This window comes from Phaethon lepturus, unplaced genomic scaffold (assembly GCF_000687285.1).
Source record: "Phaethon lepturus isolate BGI_N335 unplaced genomic scaffold, ASM68728v1 scaffold19784, whole genome shotgun sequence".
Lineage (NCBI taxonomy): Eukaryota > Metazoa > Chordata > Aves > Phaethontiformes > Phaethontidae > Phaethon > Phaethon lepturus.
The window spans coordinates 24,434-49,255 of record NW_010535728.1 but is presented as its reverse complement, the minus strand read 5'-3'; the positions used below and the strand labels follow the sequence as shown (position 1 = coordinate 49,255).

Sequence of the window (24,822 nt, the reverse complement as noted above, 5' to 3'; positions counted from 1 at the left end):
AGGGAAAGATAGCAGACAAAGTTCTACAGAGGTGAAAAAAAGAGGCTATTGATTAGTCTGCCTCTCTCTGCTCGGACATTAAAATCAAGAGCAGAGATTAACTGGAGGGGCATATCTTTTCTCAAAGTGTCTGTCCCAGAGGAGGCATAGAGGAGGTTTGCTTGCAGAATTGGCCTTCAGGAAATCCAGACAAACTCAAGTGGGGTACAGACAGCCTGAACAATGCAAAAAAAAATTCCTGTCATTACTTCATTTGAATTGTATTCTCAGCATATTCTTAGAACAAAATTCCTATATTGCTCTTGTGCTCTAGTCAAGAAAGATGCAACACTGCTTTGCCTCATCACATGAGCCATTCTTCCCAATGACAGACTGCTGAGTTATACAAGTGGATTACGTAATCCTATGGGGATGGTCATGTTTTCTGGATTCTGACCTGTAAACTTCAGAAAAAAACAGAAAAGTGAAATAGCAATCAAAGGAAAACCTCTTCAGGTCACAGAGAGCATAATTTGATAACATGTTATGGTAGACTGTATAACCAAAAAAATCCTCTGTCTACTCTGCAATATTGGGCAGCATGTCAGGCAGAGAATCTTAGACAAAAGAAGAGCTCCCTTTATAATGAGGCATTAAAGGTGGAAAAAATCTGATTTCTGAGAAGATATGTCAAATGCAGATGCTTTTTTCAGCATCTATGGAAAAGTGAAAGGAATATATAATTAGCTTTCCAGGTGGGGACCTGCAACCCAGGGACAGAACCTAAATACAGTCAAATTGTGACACCCTCCCCAGCCTATCTTTTAAAAATGAAAGCAGATTTTTTTTTTCATAACTTGATCATGTATGAATTAATTTGAAAGTTGAGTAACCCAAAACTACCTTAAAAAGCAAACAACAGATTATTTAGATTCACTTTCAAGTCCAGAAAAGACTCTACAAGATCTCTAGAGAATTAAATGAGTCATGGCAGGTTTCTTCATGTGTCTTTTATTTATAGTAGCATCTAAGCCAGAACAGGTTGGAGAATTTTTGGTCTGGATAACCTCGCAGGGGACTTGTGTTGAAGAAATGAAGAAAAAGGAAATAAGGAAAGCAAGCTGCCTGCCAATAGCTTTCTTTTCCTCTCATAGGTACTTTTTTGTCTGTTAGAAACTTTGGAGTTCTACACAGAAAGATCCCCACTCCCAGCAGTTCTAAAGGCAGAGCAGGAAAAGGAATAGAAGAAACCAGGTGTATCAGTAACTTTGTGAACTCCTTGGGCAATTCCAGAGGAGCTGTTGGCTTTGCAGTTAGTATATTATTCACCTAAAATAGACTCTATCCAGCAAGGTGTGAAAGGGGAGTGGAAGCAGGCCAGCACCTCTCAGACCTCTCACTCTGCACCTTGCGGAAGAAACCCTTCGGAAGTGAGATCATGTGATGTAGATTTCTGTATAGCCTTCATGGACATTGGGATATTAAGCTGCGAACAACATATATTTACATTAAAATCCACTCAGCTACACAATGAAGTTATTGAGCTGCTCTCCACCTTGAGCCATGTGTGTAGGCTTGGCAACCAATTATGTCTCAAAGCACTGGCTTGATTTTTTTGCCATATATGTCTCAAAGGAATTTTCACTTTACCTCTGCTCAGCTCCAACACAATTACCACAAGATCTTATCTACAAAAATGCAGAGGAGCTCTCACCTGTTCATTAGGGTTTTCCATCAGCTATAAAGTCGGAACAAAGGAACAAAGGCAGAGAAGGCAACACCAATTGCATCAAGCCATGGGTGAACATTTTCAAATTGTTGTGCAATTACTGAATTAAACTAAGGTATTCTTTGCTTAATTATAAAAGTAGACCTTCTTCCTAAAAGCACTTCTAGATACCTCTGTGTTTACACATTCTTCAAGCTGTTCAGTAATAAATAATGGAGCCAAATTATTGTGAGGCAAAAATGGAAGAAAGCAACACTGAACTTCCCATGAAAATATGAATAATACTATGGCATTACATTGAGTGAGAAGTGTTAGTAACAGATAGTAAGTTTAAGCTTTAATCAGGGTAACATGAGTTTCATTTAGTGGGGAAAAAAAAAAGACTACTATTTATTGTTGCTTCAACCACTGAGAGAAGAGATCAGGACTCAAGAATTCTTATCCTGACTTTTGTTCTTTATATAGGAACCATCTCATCTGAATTCTCTAGGCTATGCATGGTATAATGATCCAGAGAAATATCAATGAGACTGGGACTTAAACAGTTAATTGGAATTTAAACTGGACTATAGTCATGTAACACAAAGGGAAGAAAACAAGCCAGCCTAAATAAATTGGGCTGGGTGGGGTGTGGTGTTTGAGAATTTTATGGGGGAAAAGATGGAGTGGGAACATGACACAGATCTACATTCAGTATTACAAGAATGAAAACAGACTATTGTCATTCAAAAAAATTACAACAGGATAATAGTTCCATTTTACACTTAGTTGGGGTAAGATTTTTTGTGCAGATTTTGTCAATGTTCTACTCTATTATAGTAGTTTAATTTCATCATTGTGTAATAACAATGAAGTCATGAAATACGGCTCTTTCAACAAATGTAGCAACAGCAGGAATAAAACGTAATGTAGCTAGTTTTTAGTATATACAATTTCTATGATAATTATTTCACAAATTATTTTATTAGATGATGCACTTCAGGTTTGTGTAAGTTTAATTTAAAATTAAGAGCAGTTGAAGTCATCTGACTACACAGACTTTATTAATAGACTCAAACTTTATTATTAATGTGGACGGGTTCTTTTGCAAACAGTGAACGCTTCTAAATGGTCTAGAAACCATTAATTTTAAATAGGTCAATTTAAAGCTGTTTAACATTAAAGAGGATAATTTTAAAAAATAATATTGCAACAGTTTTTGTCTGGAGGTGCTTTTCTCAGGCTTTCCCTCTTCTCCAGATGTTTTCCTTTTTGAAATTTGAATCTAGTGGTGCTGTTCTGAAAACAGTACTGAAGCCAGCAGACGGGGTCCCCTGTACTGGGGAGTCTTCACATGGGAAGTAATAAGGTTTATTCATTGTTGTTCTTTCCAAGAAGGTAGGGATTAACTAAAAGAGAAAATTTACTCAGCAATAAACCCAAGACAAAACTAAAATCAGTACTGAAGACCATTTTCAGGGAGTAAGACAGAGATGCCAATAAAGATGCCACAGGCCTCTCCCTGCAAAAAACTCAAAACAAATAACTAAATTGTAACCAGTCAGCATCCAATGTCCAAGTTAATGTAATTTAATCTGATTATGAGTCCAAACTGTCCCCAGCTCCAGACATGCAATCCTCATGTCATTTCTATGTAAGGCTGTTAACTGATATCCAATTTTCCAATAAATTGCTTAAGAGAATGATAATCAGTTAAAACACACCTGTACAGCATATGGCCAGCCAAGCAATTTCTTTGACTTACTGCATTATTTTAATTAGGCTTTTTTGTAACTTGTTTGTCAGTTCCAGTTACAAAACAAGATTAATGAACCTGCTGCTGTACTCCCTTCCACCATACAGACACAGGTGCCACACTCGGCTGCACTGCCCAGCATCCCTCCTGTTACTGTACTGGATCAAACTCCTTTCATCTGAACTGCTCCTGTAAATCTGTCTTTTGGCTCCTTCATCCATTCCCATTGCTTCAGGCTGCAGCTGAATATTCTTCCTCTAGCAGCAGCAGTAAAAATTATCACATGTTCAGACCCGAGAGAGACAAGTATGTGCTCTTTCACCCCATCCTGGTGCCTCGTAATAGGCCCTGGGCTCATCAGGTTATTTACAGCCAGCTCTGTGACCTCCTGGCAAGGAATTTGGTGCAGTTGACACACTGGAGGGATTGGATGCCATTCTTTTTTGGGCCGGTGCAAACTGCATGAAGTTCAAGGCCAAGTGCAAGGTTCTGCACATGGGTCTGGACAATCCCAAGCACAAACACAGGCTGGGCAGAGAATGGATTGACAGCAGCCCTGAGGAGAAGGACTTGGGCGTGTTCGCTGATGAGAAGCTCAACATGACCCAGCAATGTGCGCTTGCGGCCCAGAAAGCCAATCATATCCTGGGCTGCATCAAAAGAAGCGTGATCAGCAGGTGATTCTCCCCCTTTACTTAGCTCTCATGAGACCCCACCTGGAGTACTGCCTTCAGCCCTGGGACCCCCAACATAAGAAGGACATGGACCTGTTGGAGCGAGTCCAGAGGAGGGCCACAAAGACTATCAGAAGGGCTGGAACTCATCTCCTATGAGGACAGGCTGAGAGAGTTGGGGTTGTTCAGCCTGGAGAAGAGAAGGCTCCGGGGAGATCCTATTGCATCCTTCCAGTACTTAAAAGGGGCTTACAAGATAGACAGGGACAGACCTTTTAGCAGGACCTGTTGTAATAGGACAAGGGGTGATGGTTTTAAACTGAAAGAGGGTAGATTTATGAAGAACTTTTTCACTATGAGGGTGGTGAAGCACTGGAACAGGTTGCCCACAGAAGTTGTGGGTGTCCTATCCCTGGAAGTGTTCAAGGCCAGGTTGGATGGGGCTTTGAGCAACCTGGTCTAGTAGAAGGTATCCCTGCCCACAGCAGGGGGGTTGGAACTAGATGATCTTTAAGGTCCCTTCCCACCCAAACCATTCTATGATTCTATGATAATTTATGGTGGTGAGACCTCTTTTTCAGAGAGGCAGGCTGGCAGCCAGGAGTCAAATGTGATTTTTGTTCCAATCATCTAATCAGAGGGTTCTGGGGAATGACAACTTAAGACCTTCTCTTAATTAGAAAGCAATCAGAAAGGGCTTTAAATTTGACAGCAGCTGTGAGCCAACTAAGAGCTAGCATGCATTGTGACAAAACCCCAGAGAATAACTAGATTACACATTGCCAAGAGAAGGAGCATAAGAAACCCAGTCTTAGTAGTATCTGTCCCAGTGTCAGGAGCTGCCACTGTGCCCACCAAGCTACATCAGGCTGCCTCTTTGCCCATGTTTTCTTAAGCAGGAGGAGTACCAGCCACACACTTCATCATCACACATTTAGTTAACACAGATGTTTGTGAAGTGAAAGAAGGAAATTGTAAAAGAGATACACATTGTCATCCCGATGCGTCTGGGAAACACGGACAAGGGAAACAAGAACATGGTTAAGCTTTAAACACCATTTCAGGAACCTCTAAGGAAAATCCCCTTCTTTTGTTCACATGGAAAGCTCCAGAGAATATTCACCTTGTTGTACATGATGTCACTAAAAGCCCCTGAAACTTTGCTCTTTCTAACTGCAGACTCCTATACCCCTTCTGACTTCATGACGGGTAATGTTGTGGCTCTTACAGCAACAAGTCCAGGCTCTCTTACCTGCCAGTGACCAGTCATGTAATACACTGACCAAGTCAGATGAGAAACATGGAGATGGCCATGCCAGAGAAAGGATTACAGCCTGCCAAAAGTGTAGTGACTTTGTCCTTGACCTCAACAGAAAGGATGCTGACTGTGGAGCTGGCCCTACTGTGACTACAGCAAGTAAACACAGGGACTGTCTTCAGGTTGGGTGTCAAGCTTGGGATTGACAGTACTCTCAAAATGCAATGTACAGGCAACCTTTGTCCATGTGAGTACCCTGCGCCAAATTTTGGACAGCTATTCTGATCATTTGGAGCAACTTCCTTTTCTGAGAGTTAAAACGAGGTGTCTGGCGCAGCCAAGTTTGCTGAGGCCATATGACTAGTCAGACCTCATGACAGCCAAAATGAAGACACCTGCCCTCTCCAAGTTGTAGAGAGCTGTCACATCATTGTAACTTGATAACATCTTTAAATTTTGATTAGATAAGTTCATTGCATTTCGGTATGACAGCTGAGAAACACATGGTACACCATCAGGCACAAGTAACTTCCCATTAATTTGCACAATTAATGACATTCTTTTCCTCTGAGCTCTTGTAACAACCAGCTACCAGAACAAAATGGAGACACATATATTAATTCAATCACTTGTACTTACTGTTACTGCTAGTGTTACTGCCAATGCTGTCATTCCTAAGGGAGCTGGCAGCAACAGGAGGAAACAAAAATGTTTTTGTGACAGCGACTCTGGAATCTAAATAGAAAATGAGTGTGTCAGCATTATGTAACTTAAAATACAGTTCCCTCTATATAAGATGATGGGCTATAGTGCTACTCTGATGTGGCTGTAGGGCTGTTTTAAAAATCTGGGTACAGGGCTGTTTATAAAGTGGATTAAGCCAAAAAAGGCAGTCTTATTAAAAGGCAGATGTATCTACACACTGAGCTGCTGCTGAACAGCTATTCTGGAAAAGCAATTGCTTTAAACAAGTTCCTAGGTTATGGCACTGATCTACTTCTAGTTACCACTGGTGAAACTGCAACCGGATACATTGCCCTAATTAAAAAGCTAATAGCTGTCACTAGAGAGAGAAAAAGAAAAGAGAATACAAAACCTCCATTTACTGGAAGGATGAGAATGAACTGCAGGAGCCTGACTTGAGCTTGTTAAAAGTTTTAAATGAAGTAAACATATCCCTTTTCAGAAGGGTTGGGATGAATATGGAGGTGACTGGAGGCTGCTGTAATTTACAACTTGTCCTAGCTTCCTATCCTTTCAGTAGTGCAATCTTAGGCGCCTTTACTGCCTTATAAAAATTAAATAGAGCATTAATAGAAAATAAGAAGAACAATGTAAAAAGATGATCCAGGATACATTTGGGATGAAAAGAAACAGAGCAGAGTAGTATGAGTTTATTTGGGCTATATTAAGGAATGATGTCACTAGGAACGATGGCACTAGTTTTACTGCCAGATAGCACTTGACTAACACAAGCTTTGGTGTTGGTAGTAATTTTAACTGACAATAAAAAGGAGACATGGAGGTACAGCATCAGATCCTTAGCATCTCTGAAATCAAAGGAAAATCATCCATTTATATCTACATAGATTCTGTTCCCAAAATAAGAGCCATCTTACCATCCTCTGGTGTTTCTACTGTTGAAGGCAGAATGCAATCATTCTTATCCAGCATGTCTGCAAACTCCTTGTAGACCTCAATGGTACTATTAAAGTGCCTAAAAAAATCCTCAGGAATGAAGCGACCTTCTTCATAAAGATGACCATTTTCTTTTACAAAATCCTAGGGTAAAATATAGAATCCAGCTTGAAAGAAGATCAAGAGAGATGCTCATTTCAGCACCTCAACAGATGATAAAAATATCCAAAGGTGACACAAAACAGTTTACATTTTTAAGCTGCAGAAGACCAAATTTTCTGTGTACAATCTTCACAAAACATACAAGTGAAGAAAATCCTTTGATTTTAGGATTTCAAATTAGATAGATTTGCAAATAGAAATAAATTATTAATCCAGTGTTGTTAAAGTTGCTAAGGAATGAAAGGCATTCTCCCATCCTATGCTGAAAATTCAGAGTTGTTGTTTTTATTTCCCTCGTTAAAAAAATTGCCTTGATTGAACATTACTTTGCAATGTTCCACATGATCCTTTTAATCTGAACACAGGAACAGAACACAATCATAGCTATTGTCGTAAGAGTACAGGGAACAGAATACAATAGCTGGGATACACTACTGCACAGCAGCAGACTGAGATCCCTGATAATGTACCTAAAAATAAGAGCAAGACTATAAACAAGGAAGCCCAATCACTCTGAGGTCTAACAGACAAGCGTGTTACGCCAGACTAAACAACAAGGTTGTTGAGGTCCATGTTAAGATCATTTATGGTTATTTTCTTTTTACCTAACTCTGGCTTTCATAACAACTGTTTATGATGCCAGGTCGAATTTGGCCTGAGGTTACTCTATTCTCCCAAGAAGGAGGACAGTGGTAAGAACATGGGTTAAATATGTACTAAGGAAAACTTCTTAGTTTTGGCTCCAAAATTATTTTATGTTTAATGCTGAAGGTACTAGCCCTAAGGTTATTCTTCTCTGAGGAAATCAATAGCTGTTTGTCTGAATTGCAGGGTATTTATTTCTTCATTCTACAGAATAAAATTCCTCTTCCCAACCACATCCCAGCTGAGTGCTTTGAATCATCAGGACAAGCATAATAAGAACAAAGAAAAAAAGATACATTGAAGATCGCACAGAACTCAATTTGAAATGGAAAGGTAGGGAATGTCTAAATACTCTTAGCAATATAATGCCAATATATGACAAGGTTATGTCACTCTAAATGAGATTGAGTGTCTTAGTCCATTTGATTCATTATGGATGTTAAAAAGGTGCAATTACAACAGCTAAGGATTTACTTGACAAAAACAAACTTATATGGAAGATGAAATCCTTGCCCTAAATAACATGATGGATTTTACCCATTTTGTTCAGTGGGACAAAACCTTCAACTACAGAAGTTATTTTTAATTACCGATAGACTGGTTAGAGCTGGGTAAGGGATTAGAAAGTGGTGTTTTTTCCCCATCATTTTCACACAAGAATCAGATGTCTCTTGAGTGAGACTCCTGGCTCCTGTCTCTTGAGTGAGACTACCAGCTGCTGTTGGAATCCAGAAACGCATGGAAATGGGCCGATATCCTCTAGTCTTTGCTGTGTCTTTTTATAAAAAAGTTCGTTAAACCATGGTGAAGTTTTCAGAGCTTCACACACTGTGATACATACTAAGAGTATATTAATAGCTTCAACCATATCATCTTTGAATTTACATTAGGATTACTTGCAAAATTAATAGCTCAAGCTGGATGCACCAGGAAGATTTCTGCCCATTTCAAACAGACCAGAATGAATTAATTATCTTAAAGATGATGGTTACATATTTGACTACTTAAATAACTGTATACAGGTCATTTTATATACTGTAATTCCTTGTAAGCCATTTTCCTTTGGAACGGGAGATAACAACTAGCCAACATTAGCACAGTGCACTCGATGCATTTCTAAACAAAGTAGGATTTCAGATATACGGGAATAGAAATGAGAACAAATCTAACGAAGCTTTGGACATTTTTAAAGTATTACTGAATACTGTACAACAGAAAATTCAAATAAAAATATCCAGCATAAAAGTAGAAACCCTGTATAAGATTACCTTATTTTTATCAAAAGCTAGGCATGCCATAAGATCATTAATTATCCTTGTGAGATTATTGATGATTGAATAGTTGCTTAAAACATCAGACATATCTGATATATCTGAAAATTTCTGGAGAAGATTATGTAGACTCCTTGAAAATTCAGGCACCATCAAATGCAACCAACAGTGATTAGGCTGTCAAGGGATAAAAAGAGAAGCAGAGAGGTAGATTAAATATCAGACTTTTGTGAAAACTGGTTAAGCAGCTCAATGTGCAAAAGTAGATTAGACTGTTCTTTCCAATTTAAACTATCTATCTTGAAAGTCTAAATTAAAATTCATCTTCTTTAGTGTGGCCAACTTTCTCTTCAGTCGTTTTGGTAAAATTTCTATTCTCACTGATACTGACATATTTATGGTTGTCTGTTAAATGCCATCCTTTCATTAAATTCTTAATGAATGCTAAGCATCAGTCTGTTGAGAATTTGAGCCTTGGGACATACTACTATGAACCCTCTTCCATGCTTTCATTAACGTATTTATTTTTTTTAAATAACTACTGCTTTAACAATTTTCTCCAGACTTTCTTTAAACCAATCTCAGTTTTCATTTCATTATTGTTATCCTACATGACTCAGTTAACCCCAAAGATCCCTCATTTAAATCTCTTCTGAGGAAGGTTTCCATAATCATTTTGCATTAAATCCATGTGTGCTTTTATCCACCTTTAAACTAGTTAGCTTAGTTAACTCCTTCTCTTCAGCCTTTTGATTAAATGTCATTCCTGAGAACAGTTTCTAGATCTAAAAGTCTTTTCCTGAGTTTTTGCTGACAAAAGGGCTCTGCATAGCCTGTCATGGTATCTGCACATCTGTGCTACTGGAATACAGTTCAAATCCTGACACTGACACCTATGCAATTAGTTTGCAGATAAAGTATTTACAGCTGTTCAGATTGAAAACTGGTCATTCATTTTGCTGCCTTAGAGAGATTCATTAACTTCTTCTACTTAGATTTACATAACAGTAGTCAAGTAAATAAAAAAGCCACCCAACCCAGGAAAAATCCTAACTTAATACATTCAGCAAAAATACAGGTAATGTATTAATCACACTGCAACATGTACCTGGAAATCCCTGCCCAATAAATGCTGAATTTTTAATAGTAAGCATTATGGGTTTTTATGCTATATGTGAAGCTATTTTTTCAATAGTTGAAAATCACTCGGGGTCATTAAAACCTGCCAGATATGAAGATCTTGACCCAGCAACCCGTAAGCACTCTCAGTGTCACTAAAGCAGTTTCCAGTTGCTGCTCAGTGGATGGGCAGCATCCTCTGAATCCATCCACTCCACCTTCTGCAACGTACAGTAAAAGTTTGGTGACATATCCACTTCTAGTCTTGATCTCGTTTTATTCAATTTCTGCAATAAACCTGCATACAGATTCTTCATTTAAAAAAAAAAAAATCCACTACTATCAACATCATCACGTGGTGACAGACTACTTTCTCAGTGACACAGGTGTTGTTCTGCTTGATGTGTCAATGTTTTTGATGAGGAAAAAGACACTTCATGCTTTTGAAGACTAACCAGACTAGTAGGCTTCCAGGCTTAGAGAACCAAGTATAAATACATTGTTCAGCTCCACCCGATTTTTCACTTTTGTGTACAACTCTTTCATACAGTGATAGCATGTGGCAAGTCAGTATTATCACCTTCTGTAATTACCTCAACAATGACTTAAAAAAAGAATGAAACAAGATGTGAGATGGATAGCGTTTGGTTTGATCCTGCTTCCCTTTTTCCTTTGAGCACAGCAACAGGAGGGGAGAGGCAGAAGCAAATAAAGCAGAGGAAGCTTGTTGAAACATACTCTGTTCAAGCAGCATGCGCCGTGCCATGTCCCATTACTCTCACGAGACAGACACTGCATTTTCCTCTGCGTTGGTGTAACGAACCTGGACACAGCACTTCTGCGCTTCCCCGAACTGCAAACCTGGAAACACTTTTCCTCTGAGGTTTGTGGGTACCCCCCCTCTGGCAGGGACTAGCAAAAGCTTGCTGCTTCTCCTAGTGAGCATTTGGTGATTCCAGCAGGGAATCTATTTTGTTGCTCCCGCGGTTCCGCATGTGCGTGGGAGTCTCCTCTGACTGAACCGTTCTGACCTACAAAGCTGTATTTCATGAGAGTTTTAAGTTTTCTTTTTAGTAATATCAAGCTGTGCAATCACTTGCTATCTCAATACCTACCAAACACAGGGATGAAACTGTTGAAACTGAAAAATGTGACAATGTTTGCAAGGAGAAATGGAGGTTTAACCCTGCTTTTTTGTGTAAACTGTGATGAAGATTTACATTTTAGGGCAATTGCAAACCTGAATTCCCTTGTACGTCCAGGTAGTCCTCATTTAGCTTTGTCTTTCTAAACCTATTTAAAAGTTTGAAATTTATCTTTTCTTCCGAGTTCAGCCCTTGCTGCTGTCATCTTTGCCTTTTAACCTTCAGGTTCGACTACACAGTTCACTCCGTGTGAGAATACTTTTAAAGCCACTCAGATGCCTTGAGCTAGTGCATAATGCAACAACCCTTCTGGTTAATGGATCGGGTCAGTCTGTTCCTGTTACATGCACTACACTGGCTTCCCATCTGCTTTGCATTCACCCTGCCTTCCTACCTTTAGTCATCTACATTGGAGACTTGCTACCTTGAGTACATTTCCCACTTCATGCATGCACTGAAGACTGAAATCTGTTGAAAAAAATGGCAGAGCACCATTTCAATCCTTTCAGAGCTGAACAAAGCGCATTTGCCTTATGCAAAGCTGTGGGTTTCCTGGCTTGCAGGGACTTTGCAGAACCCAGAGCAAAACCTACTTATTCAGTCAGCCTTTGCTGTGGTATGCGTAACACAACCCGAAATCCCCGAGAGGAATTTGGCAAAATGGAATGTGAATACCACTGAATGCTTCCTCCTGCGAAGGCATGTGGCCAAGAGCTGCACCTTCCATCGCCACGATGGAAAGTGGTGGGGGAGCAAAGGGAATATGGAAATCCTGGCTCCGAACTTCTCTTCTTCCCGTTTATTTCTCGGCCACTCATCGTACATGTAAACAGGATCTAAGTTTCTGGGTATGATGCAGCAAGATGGCATGGCATTTAAACTATAGAAAAGAAACTGCATACTGGCAGCCAAAACTGAACCACGGAGCGAGATAAGAGTTAGGCAGGGAGAATGACCAGGACTCATCGCTCAAGCAGGCTCCCTGGCCTTCCCCATCCGCAGTGCCAACCTCCCGAGGAGCACAGGGGAGGGAGCAGTCCCGATCCAGCCCGGCTCTCGCCCACCAGCTGCTGCGCTCGCCCTGGAGCCTGGGGAGCAGCGCCTGGGCTGTGGCTGTCCTCCACAAATGTGAATCTTGTCACATCAGGCACCAAAATCATTGCATTTCAAAAAGCACCACAGCCAGGGGATAGTGGCAGCAGTCTTGCTTCCTTTGTCTCTGGATATTGGTTATTTGCATAAATGGAAATTTTTTCATTAGTTTTAATTATATTATATAGGATCTAGTACCTGACTTCCATAGCATTTTTCTGCAGAGTTTTTCTGTCTAAGGGATCAAGTTTAAACTGGATTTTCTGAAGTACTCTTTCAGTAAAAGCCTGGAGCTTCCAACAGAACTCATAAGAACATTGTCAGATCTGCCATAATAGCTCGTAACCTCACAGCTCAGGGCCCTTCACTATCCCACAGCCTCCTTTTCCTCCAGCTATCGTCTTAATTCGTGTTACTCAAGACTGAGAAAATGTTTCTGGCATTGTTCTCCAATATCAATAGGGAATATTGCTGGAGTTGCTACAGTGTTGTAGGATAGGATGCATTTTATGCACACAAATTGGATTTTCATATTGAAAACTTTGTACAGAACAAACACAGCTTCTTACATCTGCCATGTGATTTCCAACTACTGATGTATGTGTACAATGATTCACTCTTAAGACAGGCACAAATTATTCAGTTTAATTGACAAACTAGTCTTTCTTTTTTCTTTCCTTAAAAAGTATATTTACATATATTTTGTACAGTATAGCATTCAGCATAATATCTACTTTCACCTTTTTTCCTTCTTTTTCTTGCAGTGCATGCAATAACCAAAAGAGTATTTAAATACATTATTCTTAATTTTTTTTAAATTAAGGAAAAATATAAAAAATATTTAGTAGAATAAGCAATAGGATAACATGATGTTTTTAATGCAAAAAGCTATAAAATTTTAAAGCAGCCAGATGATGTTTATTTGAAAGTATCTCTGTGTATTAACTACAGGATTATACAGAAAGAATAATACAAAGCATGTCTGAATGAAATAAAGCCCTCACTTTCTACAAGTTTGTTTAGTTACTGACACTACCATTTGCTGAACTTAGGGTTCTCTTCATCGGCTACTCTGTATTTGTATGCTTTAGCGGCATTTCCACCGGCTTAAAGACGACAGACATTCTACAGCAAATTCCAGAGTACAATTAGAAAGAAACTACTTCTTTAAGAAAGCAATAATTTTCAATTGCCATGATGAAATAATACCGTAGTTTGACTTTTACCAGAGAAAATATTAATAAAATTAATATGAAGAAACATTTTTCTGAGATTGCTGTAATTAAAAAGGTTTTAAGTGACTGCAGGAATCTCTCTATATTTCTTTTAAATAAATACTTCTTAAGTGTGTGAATAGTGAAATAGCCATTAATTAACTGTAACTTACTGAGCCATAGGACTAGGTCTAAAATGTTACAACCATCACTGGTTCCATTAGGCTATTTTATTGGGACTAACTTGAAGTGCTTATACATACCAGACTATCCATCTTCGGGACATATTTAAGGGTTATCATATAATCATTTGGGAGATTTCCGACCTACAATAAAAAAATAATAAAAATATTATTACTGACTACCCAAGGTAAGACTTAATTTGCATCACTGCAATTTTGCATCAACAAAATCTATCAAATTTTCAATACAAATTTTCAGTAACCTACCAGCTGCAAAAGCTTACATACTCAGCTTCCTGCGGAACTGCTACTGACTCTTATTTGCTCACAAGTGAAGCATCTTTGCACACCTCTGTCACATTCCCAGATCTAATCTGATCAGGTTCAGTGTGACCACTTCCCAGCACAAATAAAGTCAGTAATGTGGTGAGAAGCGACCCAACGATTTGTTACTGCAGAAACTCCACCGCATTTTTGTCTTTTAAAGGCATGTCTTGAAGTGTTTACATGACAATCTGTATGTAACCCCAACCACTCCAAACAGTGGTTGACCCCTTAGTGTCTAAGCCTTTTTCCTTCAAATAACTTACAACTTCAGCAAGCATCTGAACCTGAAGAAATACTTGCTTGCCTTGTGCTTAGTTATATACTGGGACAGAACAACACTTGAGCAAAACCTCAATGTTGAAGCTGTGCCTCCTACTAATGACAAGCAATATAATTATATCACAGCAATGTCCTGAGGCAAAGATGACCTTCTGCCATGTAGGCTGAGCGTGGCTCTGCAGATGTGGGTGAGCATGGGGTGTGCTGAAGCAAGGACAAGGAGTGGAAGAAGGGTTGTCACTGAATTTTACAATGCAATTTCCCATGCATGGGATCCAACACTGCTGTGAGACATGGTTGATCATCTGGGGAATGGGTTGACTGAGGAGATGAAGAAGGAGATACTGCCATGATCCACAAGCTCTTGAAGTACTTTTTTCAAAAGGTTTACCAATACTATGATGCTTAGTGATATAGAAAATCTATTTTCTTTTGTATCAGTGAAAGATTCCATGGGTACTTCTCATCCGGGTTTGAAATTCATTTAGTCCAAAGACAAAAAGCACACACATAATTCCCTTGGTGAACCAGAATCTACACTTTATTCAGCAAAGCATTTCTACTTCTTAGGGTTAAAGATCATTCTGTTATGGCTGCTTTTGATTCTGCTGCTATAGCAACTAGCACAGGGATTTTTTTTTTTCCTGTGCAGTTTTTAGGTAATATTTGGTTGACACAACAAAAGGTTTTATTTGTTAATTAAAAATTTTGTTTCAATTAGAATTAAAATAGTAATTTCAAGATGTTATGGTTCTAGAAAGGATCAAGGACAATACTTATGCACAGTCAGTCACTAGTGAATTCCAAACATTTTTTTATTTACAGTGTGGGTTGAACCACAATCCTTCAGTTCAATGACATCTACCTTTCTCCTACAGCTTTAAAAAACAAGTTTTATACAAATGATCCTGACAAATTTCTTTCTGTAGATCAATTTTCTTTTTTTCTGCCTACACATTCCCAAGGCAGCAGTTGCAAAAGTGCCAATGAAATCCTCTATATCAATTTCTGTTTACCTGGCATTCTGGGAAGTTGATTCAAGATACTACAAACACTGAAAAATATTGCAATACATTTGTTCTTTCTTTAGAGCATCTGATTTATTCTAAATCCTCATCCACAATTTTTTTCATATTTTTCCTTCCTCTAAAAACATCCTGACATCATGACACATTAATAGGTAATCCAGTTTCTTTTCCAGCTTGCTTTGCATGCCTAGAGAGGTAGGATTAGCAGCACTTCAAGCAGCAAAGATAATGAAGATGCTACTGTATGTGCAAAGTTTCCCATACTCACTCTAGAGGGATTCAATACTTAGCAATGTCAGCAAAAGCACCGTTCTTTAAGAAAGGTCACTGGAAGATTAAATTTGTTCCAAATCAATGAACACTACAAGAATTGATATGCATTATGTATATAATCTACTTTACTGGCATCAGAGCCTGTCAAGCACTTTTCATGCACAGTTAAAAAAAAAAAAAAAAAGTAACTGCCCAAGAGCTCTTACAGCTTCTCAAACAAAGCCAGAGCGTACAGCTCAGCCTCAGACATTTTTCTCCTTGACAGACTGTGAATCAGAAAAGATATTTTTGAATTTACTACTAAAAATGAAGATCACTGGGGGGGAGGGTGTCAAACACAAAGTATATGCCCTGCCTCAAGACGAAACAACTTGTTAAAGTTTTACTGATTAAACTCTACGTGCCAGATGCAGTGCTGATGGTAAATGATGGAGCTCAGTCAAAGCGAGAGCGCTATATTTGTGTCCCAGTTGGACCTCCCAACTCACGCATAGAAAATAGCGTAGAGCCCCTGATGTAAGAGTGAAATATATGTCTGTACTAAATCTGTGCATTTTGTACTGTCTTGCTTTCCCGAAATGAGTCTTGAAATTTGCTTGAAGACTAACCACCAAGACTACAATCCAAATCCAGCCACTTCCTTTTCAAGTGCTGAAGTGGTCCTGCAAGGCATGCAAGGACTCCGCGTACCCGCTCTGTGCGGGCTGCCCGACTGCTGCGGCTCCCAAGAAGGAGCCGCATGAGGCAGGGGACAAGAGGGCTCTGGGTTGCCTGAGCAAAGCGGGGTGGAAAGGGACTGTCCCTTGAAACTCCCTGAGTCCTGGAATGGCTTTTTTTCGTTCCTGTACTCAACTTAAGTACAGTGACAAAACTGTGGGCAACAAAACACCTGCCTGCCTGACTTCCCTTGGTTTAGACAAAAGGAACAGTTTTGATGATTATAGTGAATATGAACTGATAATCTTGGAAAGTAATGTATAGAACTAAAATAACCCTGCATTGCAATTAAAATGCCACCAAAAATTTCTCTGATTTAGTGAGTATGTGTGGTTGTAGAAGTCCTATCAAGCTCTGAGAAGAGGTGAAGATCAGGGAATCCAGACTTATGCCTTTAAATCCATAAAACCAACAGTAGTGCTGTATTCCCCATTGTAACAAAATCTCAAACTGGGGAATGTAAGATTCCTTTTGACATACAGAGGTCTGAATATTTAATATAGCATTGTTAATATTGCATAACCCAAATATACTTTAAAAATATGCTCATGGTCATATAGACAGAGAGATGAAAAAGGGATGTTGTAAAAGCGATTTGGGTTCCATAAACTACTCTTTCATCGCAACAGCAGAACAGAAATGAGATGACCTATCTCTGCAGTCAAGTGCTTTGAAATGAGGGCTACAGATCTGGGAAATTCTCTTTATTGTGACTGTTCTGAAAATTTTAAGGAGACAAGCATAGATATAATGATTTTTTAATACACGGATCAAAGATAAAGTAAGTCCTTAAAGTAAAAATTACTATTTACCATTGTCAGTGATTTCTTTTTTACTCTGAGACATATGATGGGAAAACCACACTGTCCTTTTAGCTACCATTTCTACTTCCCAATTCTTTTTTCCTCGTTCCCCTTTCCTATTCTTTAATGCTCCTGTATCTCCCTTCTTTGCATCCTTGCACTTTTTTTTTCTGCAGGAGCTTCCACTTTCTGTCCACCGTCTCTGCAATCTACTCTATCTCATGTGCTGATGAAGCAGTTAATAAAATCCTCATCATTTGGCTTAAGACAACATGCTAACAATTTCCGTTCACACTTCTTACAGCCATAGTGGCAGATTATTTGCAGGATAACAACACTGGATAATTTTTTATAACCCCTTCACTTCAGAGAGTTAGTTCCATTTAAAAATAAATATCACATGTGGCAGAAAGTGCAGGGTACACATTTACAGCAAAGATGTAATGTGAAGGCAAAGTGTTTGAAACAGCATGTCTCAAACAAGCAACCTAGTCAGTAAATGCTGACCATTGTTTGGGCTTCTAACATTAAAAAAAAAACTGCTTTAGCGAAGTAGATCATGGAAGAAGGGGTGAATACCTTAGACTTTGTTAATGGATAAAACCAAAATATGTAGGTACATTCTATACATACTGCACAGCCCACTGAAGATTCTACTTATACATAGATTTGATGTTCATATTTAACAACAATATCTACAACGAATCCTAATTCTTATGCAAAATCATTCACATTTACAGAAATGCAGCTTTCTGCTGACTTACTGTGCTGAAAAGAACAATGGGGACAGGCTTTATTGACAGGTGCTGCAATTACAGTTTCATAATACAGAACATTTGTTCATCAAGTAATGTGTTTCCCTCCAGACATCTTCATTAAAAAAGAAGCAGAAGTTCAAGTGATTTGTAATGCGGAATGAATACTCTCTAAGTACTTTCGTTCCCTATAGGTATGAAATAATGCTCTTTTAAAGTTTTCGCTATTAAAAAAAATCCAAAAACCGATTGGTCAATTGTTCTTTGCTTTTTAAAATCACTTTACTTAGGACACATTCTTCATAGAACAAAATTATATTATAAATATTTGAATAAATTTAATATTATAGAAAATAAGTCACTTTTGTATGAACAGATACCAGTCTGGTTTGCTCTTAGGTTAATTATTTCTCAGAAACCTTATTGCTACTGAATCTGCTCTTTCTTTCCAATTCTAGCTTCTGGTATGAGTCTAGTATGATGCTAGTGAAAATCCAGATTAACACCACTGAAAACAAGTTACACTGTACATCTGTCCTCAATTTATTACTCAACACAAAGTTGATTAGGCAAATGACCCACATTTTCAGGCACTGCACAGTGTGCTTTATTTATTATCCGATAGCTTAGGCTTAGCAGACATCCCTGGTCTATATTCACAGGAAGTATTGACATATTCTTCTCATACTCCTAGGACACAATACAGGCAGGCAGAACACAGCCACAGCCATGATCAGGGGCTTTCTGCTAATGATACAGGAGGTTTACAGTACTTGGAACAAGAAGACCAGAACCAAATAAATGAAGACTGTATCGGATCAAGCCACAGGCAAAGGAGTTTGGTAGGCAATTGTGGCACTGTTTTGCTAGCTGTAGGTGAACTGCAGTAGAGGTAGGGAAGAACAGAGTAGGAAAAAGAAAGAGGGACATGGATTCATGCTGCAAAGAATTTTAGCATGAGATATGAAGAGGATGAGAATCTGCCTGGAGTTCATCAGGGAGCATCCTTCCTGCAGCCATGAACAGTGTAACAGATACCATGGAAATAATGAGGAGAAGCTAGGACAAGAGGGCAAACTCAGCATGTGTTAAGACACCACAGGCAGTGTTAATAGTTAGTGCCTTTGAAGACAAAACCAAGAATCTTGCCGTTGATAATGAAGAAACGGAGGAACAGCTTGAAGGGAATAAGAAGACGATATAGGGTCAGAGCAGCAAATTAGCAGACAGAAGGGCAAAATTATAGAAGTCAAAGCCAGAAAAAGACTTTTCAGTAGTCTGGATTTTTGTCCATGAAGAATTTGGAAGAAAAGTGAATTTGTATGGACAGAGAGCTACAAAAACATTTTTTTCCTTCTATGACAGGAGAAACAATGGAGGTTTTAAAAGTGAGCATACAAGGGTCTGAAGTGACAAGAGCCAAAATGGACACCTTTGTTATAGACCTGAATGGCTGGGGAATGATGGTGATGTGAAGAGATGTAAAGAGATACCTTTACAGTGAGTAGAAAAGGCCCTGGGAAGACCAATATTTTGGGGAGATGAAGAGCACAATCTGCCTCAGTGGAAGATTCAGGCCATACTGAATTTAAGCTGATGTCTGAGCATTTGTGATGAGGTAGGAGGAAGAGAGGTCAATATTCTAAGCTAAATGATGGGACTTGTGTACTACCGCTGAACACAAGTTTATTGCACATAGGTATGGAACTATACTCATGACTGTGGACAAAAGGCTTTAAAGAACATGCCAGTGTGGCCAAGAATAAAGCCTTTAGAAGCAAATATCATACCACTCAGCAATTGTGACAGAGCTTGTGGATAACATCACAATAACTACGGGCAATAACCGTACATACAACATTTGCTTCTATGAAATCCTCAGCACTACAATTTGTTCTCAGTGTGAAAGGGGAGAATGTTTATTAAAGACACTATTTCCTGATGACACAAACTCTTTGGGTCAGGGGAGAAATAAGATTTTTTTAAAGGCCAATAGAATCAATAAAGAACCCAGACATCCACGGATGCTATGTTTAATTTTGAAGATGCAAGTCATCAGAATATTGTTCCTTAATTCAATGAGAATATTTTGTTTCAAAAAGCAAAGTGATACAAAAACATTTATAGACGTTTACAAGAGGTGTAGAGTCTCCTGAAATGTATTTTTAAGCAATATCATGTTGGAGTCCAAATTATATGTACTAAGTATATACTCCATATAGCACAAAAAAATAGTACGTTTTAGCAAAGAAATTTGATCAGTCACTATTCTCTGTGAATTTCTCCCTTCTCATGTTCACACTGTCAGGTGTGAACATTTTTTGTTTTAACAGTACTTTGAACCTTGTTATTTTTTTTTTCATTTTGTTCTCAATGTCAAGTTGTTATGATGTAGCATTTCAAAAGAGAATGACCAACTTGCAGTATAGTCAGTTTAATTGAAACCAAGAGTTCTTGTACTAAATTTAAGTTACTAAACTTACTTCCTTGTTATCCTTTCAATTCTCAAGTGGCTTTATAGAAATCATTTCTGCATGAAAAAATCTACGCAAATGTTAACATAACAGACAAAAGAGATACAGACTCCTCAACACATTCTCAGATGCACAACTCAAAACAGAGAGAATCCAGGCGTCTCAGCTTTGTATTTTCTGCATCTCTCTTACTTCTCCAACCTGAAATATCTTTGAACTTGATAGTTAACTTCACCCAAATTTCGCATTTGGTAGAGAGATCTGAAAGGTATGGGTGTAAGTCAGGAGAAGGACCGTACAGCATCCTCACTGAGGAGTGGCTGGAGGAGCTCAGCCCTACCCCACTCTGCTTGGGCTTGGCAGCAGCAGCAGCACAGTGTAAGCTGGACAGCTGGAAGAGGTTTTCTTCCTGGACAAGCAGCACATACACCAGGACAGTCACCATGTGAAGTCCTTCCTGCCCAGCCGATGAGCCCAAGCAGAAGGGGATATAAATCTGGCAAGAGATCAAAACATCACGCCTAGGGGGCATGGAAGGGAACTAGCAAGCCTGCTGCATGTGGAGAGCTAAGAGAGGATGTGGAGGAGGGTGGGGGTATGGAAACATAGTGCTGCAGGGATATGTGCAGGAACTGCAGTTGCTGGACTAGTCTGGAGGAAAATGTAGGAAGACAACATGGAAAGTCAGTCAAAGACTAACCTAATCTTTATGAAATTAGGTTTCTTTCATAATTTATCTCAAAAGCACAGTGTGATTGCTCAAGCTGCATGCAAATTTTTGTAACCTGTATTTATACATTCTTGACGTTTAAATTGTACTAAAGGAAAAGTTAAAGCATTTGTTCTGAGGATACACTATTGACAAAAAGTTATAGCTAACCCTGTATGAGAATTTCGCCAGTCCTCACAGGAGTTCTGTTGTTCTGTCATGCTTTCAACAGGTTTAAATCAAAGCTTAATACTCTTTCAAGAGATGAAATATTACCTTGAATAAACATGCCAATACTTCAGAATTCTGCCTAAAGGGACTAGTGTGAGGCACTAAGCATTTGGGTGGGACTACAGAGCGCCCCCAGAGATTTACACTATGTGCCAATGTATGTAACAATGCCCAAAGAAAACATGTTAAGAACACTGCACTGGCAGCAAATGTGAGTGACTCCAAATTAAGCATTTGACAATATTAATGCTGGTCTGACAACCATTTTTCCATAATGAAGCCCTAATTTTCAGTTGAAGTTAAGATGTAGATGAAGGTACGCTTGTTAAGTGTTCTGTATATACTATTCCTCAAAAACTTTGGTGTTAGATCCTGCGCTACTGCAAGTTAGCATAATCACTGACTTCAGTAGAGTTAAGTACCCACTGACTTCACACAAGGAGATGCACTTTTTCAGGTTAATGCAGTGTTCAATTAAGTAACAGTTAAAATGTACTTGAATGAATTCAGTTCTTATATGAAGCTGAGTCCTACAGACTTAAACTTCTAGGTACAGCAAGTAGAGAGAGAAACACATAATGAGTGTAACCCACTCACACCTAAAGACTATAAGAACAGTTCAATCATTTTTGCTTTGACTGCTACAACGATGTCTAATACACTATTTTTATATATGGCACAAGTTTCCCATATACCTAAGGTAAAGATTTCTGCTTCATTTCAGCTGTGTTTGCTGCCAGTCTACTCCATGCAAATCAGTAACACAAGGACAATAATCTTTCATCTGCATAGAAAGCAGTCTGATCCCAGACAACGTTTGAGGAAATCAAGAATTTTGACAATTTTTATGGAAGTTTGGAGGGAGGAAAACACATATGTACATACACTCCAGCTTGGTCAAGAAGGTGATCTCTTCAATGAACTCTGAAACTATTCTCCAATCTTTGCAATAAGGTTTTGATCAAATGACAGATGTTGATGGATTTTTTTTTTTTAAATATTCCCCTGGTTCTGATATAGATTTGCTAGCTTTGCTTAAGTGCCATTAGCCACTGATTATTGTTTAACATAAAGTATAATTTAAAATAAAAGCTACTTACCAATTTTGCAATGTCATTCACATCATCTGTCACTGGATTCCCGCAGGAATTCTGGGCTTTGACAAGAGGATTAAGTAGGAGTAGTTGAAGACAAAAGCAAGTGATAATCCAAGTCTATTTAGTTAAAAAAAAAAAAAAAAGAAACAAGAAGACCCAAGTAAGCAATCTCCAAATGTGAAGTAACAAGACTGTAGTAATGTTTTTCATATACAAAGTCTAGATGCAACATACTCTTCATTTTTCATGAGGACATACTCATACCACTATAATATAATCTTCATGGCAGGGATCCACAGAAATGCACTTAATTGATCTTTTCTGGAAGCAAGCACCTTTAGAGTAATAATAGAAAATCTGGTATTGAGCCATCACATTACTTGTGCAGGATCCTGCTTAGGTGAGTTTCTGCAAAGTTTACAGATACCAAAGAAGAGAAAGAGACAAACTTCGCAATATTCTTCATCATCAGTACAAAGCTAGCTAAATACTTGTCATTCACCTGGTAAGGTACTTGATAAACCTGTGCTCCTAATGTGATAATGGATGATAAGGAATAAAATGATACCAGATCACAACAAGATAAAAGGAGAAAGTTCATAATCACAGTCATTATATTTGGGTACTTAAATTTCAAGCTAAACCACAACTGGACTCTGCCCAAATACTGAGATCTCAAGCAGCAATACAATACATTTTCTCTAAGTGACGTGCCCTGGCCTCTCAGGAGTAGCAGCTTGGCTTTGGCACTACATTCCCCTCCTAAATGCCGTTAGGAACAGCAATGCAATGTACTCACGGGGCCTTGTGAGACTCAGCCAGAAAAGCACCAGATAACTAGCTGCGATGCACCTGGGTGTCTCCTTGGCTACACTGCCTGAACTTCCTCGCCTTCTGTTGTTCCTTGTGCTTCGCTGGTTTCCCACAGAGCCCCGTGCCAAGTTTAAGCTGCAGATCTTTATTTCCAGAATGTTAAAGCATTTAAGTTATGGATAATCAAAAGTTGCCTCGGGTTGTGAAGCTTCTTGTGCCAGCTGACTGAAGCTGTCAGCAAGAGCCCATGATGGTGTACATTTACTGCAAGTATGGAATTTGCCTGTGCAGGCTCCTGAGCCTCCATGAGGGCAGGACGGAGACCAGAATTTGCTTTTGCACGAGCTAAGATGCATCTCAGGCCCGTCTGTTCCCTGTGATGGGTAGAGAACTCCCGTCTCCAGCCTTACCTTCAAATGCTATCCAACCTTTCCAATTTAAGACCAAAGCAAATCAAACAACATAGATGAAGCTCTCTAGGAAAGCAGAGAGAGCAAGTCACAGATTTGAGAGATTAAGTATCATTATAGTAACTTAGAGAGGCTAAGAAAGCACGATGATAAAGATTGCTCGCAAACATGTTGGAACAGTGCCAGGCAATATCCCTAGAGCTGTTAAATGACAAGTAAATCTCTCTTGTAGCTTATATCTCTTAAATCTTATATGTCTCTCACATCTCAAGAAAAACTGGTCATTTGTTTTCTTAGAATATGGCTTCCTGACTCATTTAGGTAAAACCAGTGTGAGCTGCTGCTGGAAAAAATAATCTAGCCTCCTCACCCTGCCTCTTGCACTGGTACTGAGGAGATGGTTTAGGCAGCTGTACGAGGCAGAAAATTGCGGGTTTTGTTTTCCTGTGCTATTTTTCAGGCAGACCAGCTTTCTGATCCAGGTAACTGAGACAGCAGAAATGTTCCACTACAGATGGAACAAGCCAGGACTGCCCATTTCAGTGGAGCCTGCTCTTGGCTTTCCCTAAACCGTATCTTCAGACACTGCAGGATCAAGACAGTGGGTAGACTTACACACAAAGAAATCTAAACTATTCTGAGCAAAGCACACGTAAAATATGCATGTCTTTTGAGAATGCCTCTTGCTTCAACATAACTAGCATTTAGAAATAGTTTTACTTTAATATTTGTACAAATAATTATTGAGAATAATTACCCATGTGAAGAACTGAGAATAAGTACCTAACTCGAAGTTAGGTACTTAACAGTCTCACAAAACCTTACGCTACACAAAGCTTTGCAGTTCTACACATATGAACAAGTCAAGCCCTCAGGAGATGCAGTGAAGCTGTTGGGCTCAAAGCCGCACTCGAGACACAAGAGACAACAACCCTGTGTCTATTCCCATTTCCAATGAAAGGGTAGTGAGACCTGGAACGTGGGAACCTGGTTCTGCTGACATTTCTCCTGAGTAATTTGGCCGGCCTTGGTGCGTTTGTACCTCTGCTTCTGTCTTTTGCAT

General features: G+C 39.0%; 1 protein-coding gene across 1 annotated transcript in view; it reads right to left on the bottom strand.

Moving 5' to 3' along the window:
* The window catches only part of KITLG (KIT ligand), a 27,411-nt gene extending 2,589 nt beyond the window's left edge, over window positions 1–24,822 (bottom strand). The window contains exons 1-6 of the mRNA XM_010285948.1: window positions 24,808–24,822; window positions 22,540–22,653; window positions 13,925–13,987; window positions 9,089–9,268; window positions 6,995–7,157; window positions 6,015–6,110 (exon numbers count right to left, since the gene is read on the bottom strand). Coding sequence (XP_010284250.1) covers window positions 6,015–6,110; window positions 6,995–7,157; window positions 9,089–9,268; window positions 13,925–13,987; window positions 22,540–22,653; window positions 24,808–24,822 — 631 coding nt within the window. The remainder of the gene's footprint in view (window positions 1–6,014; window positions 6,111–6,994; window positions 7,158–9,088; window positions 9,269–13,924; window positions 13,988–22,539; window positions 22,654–24,807) is intronic.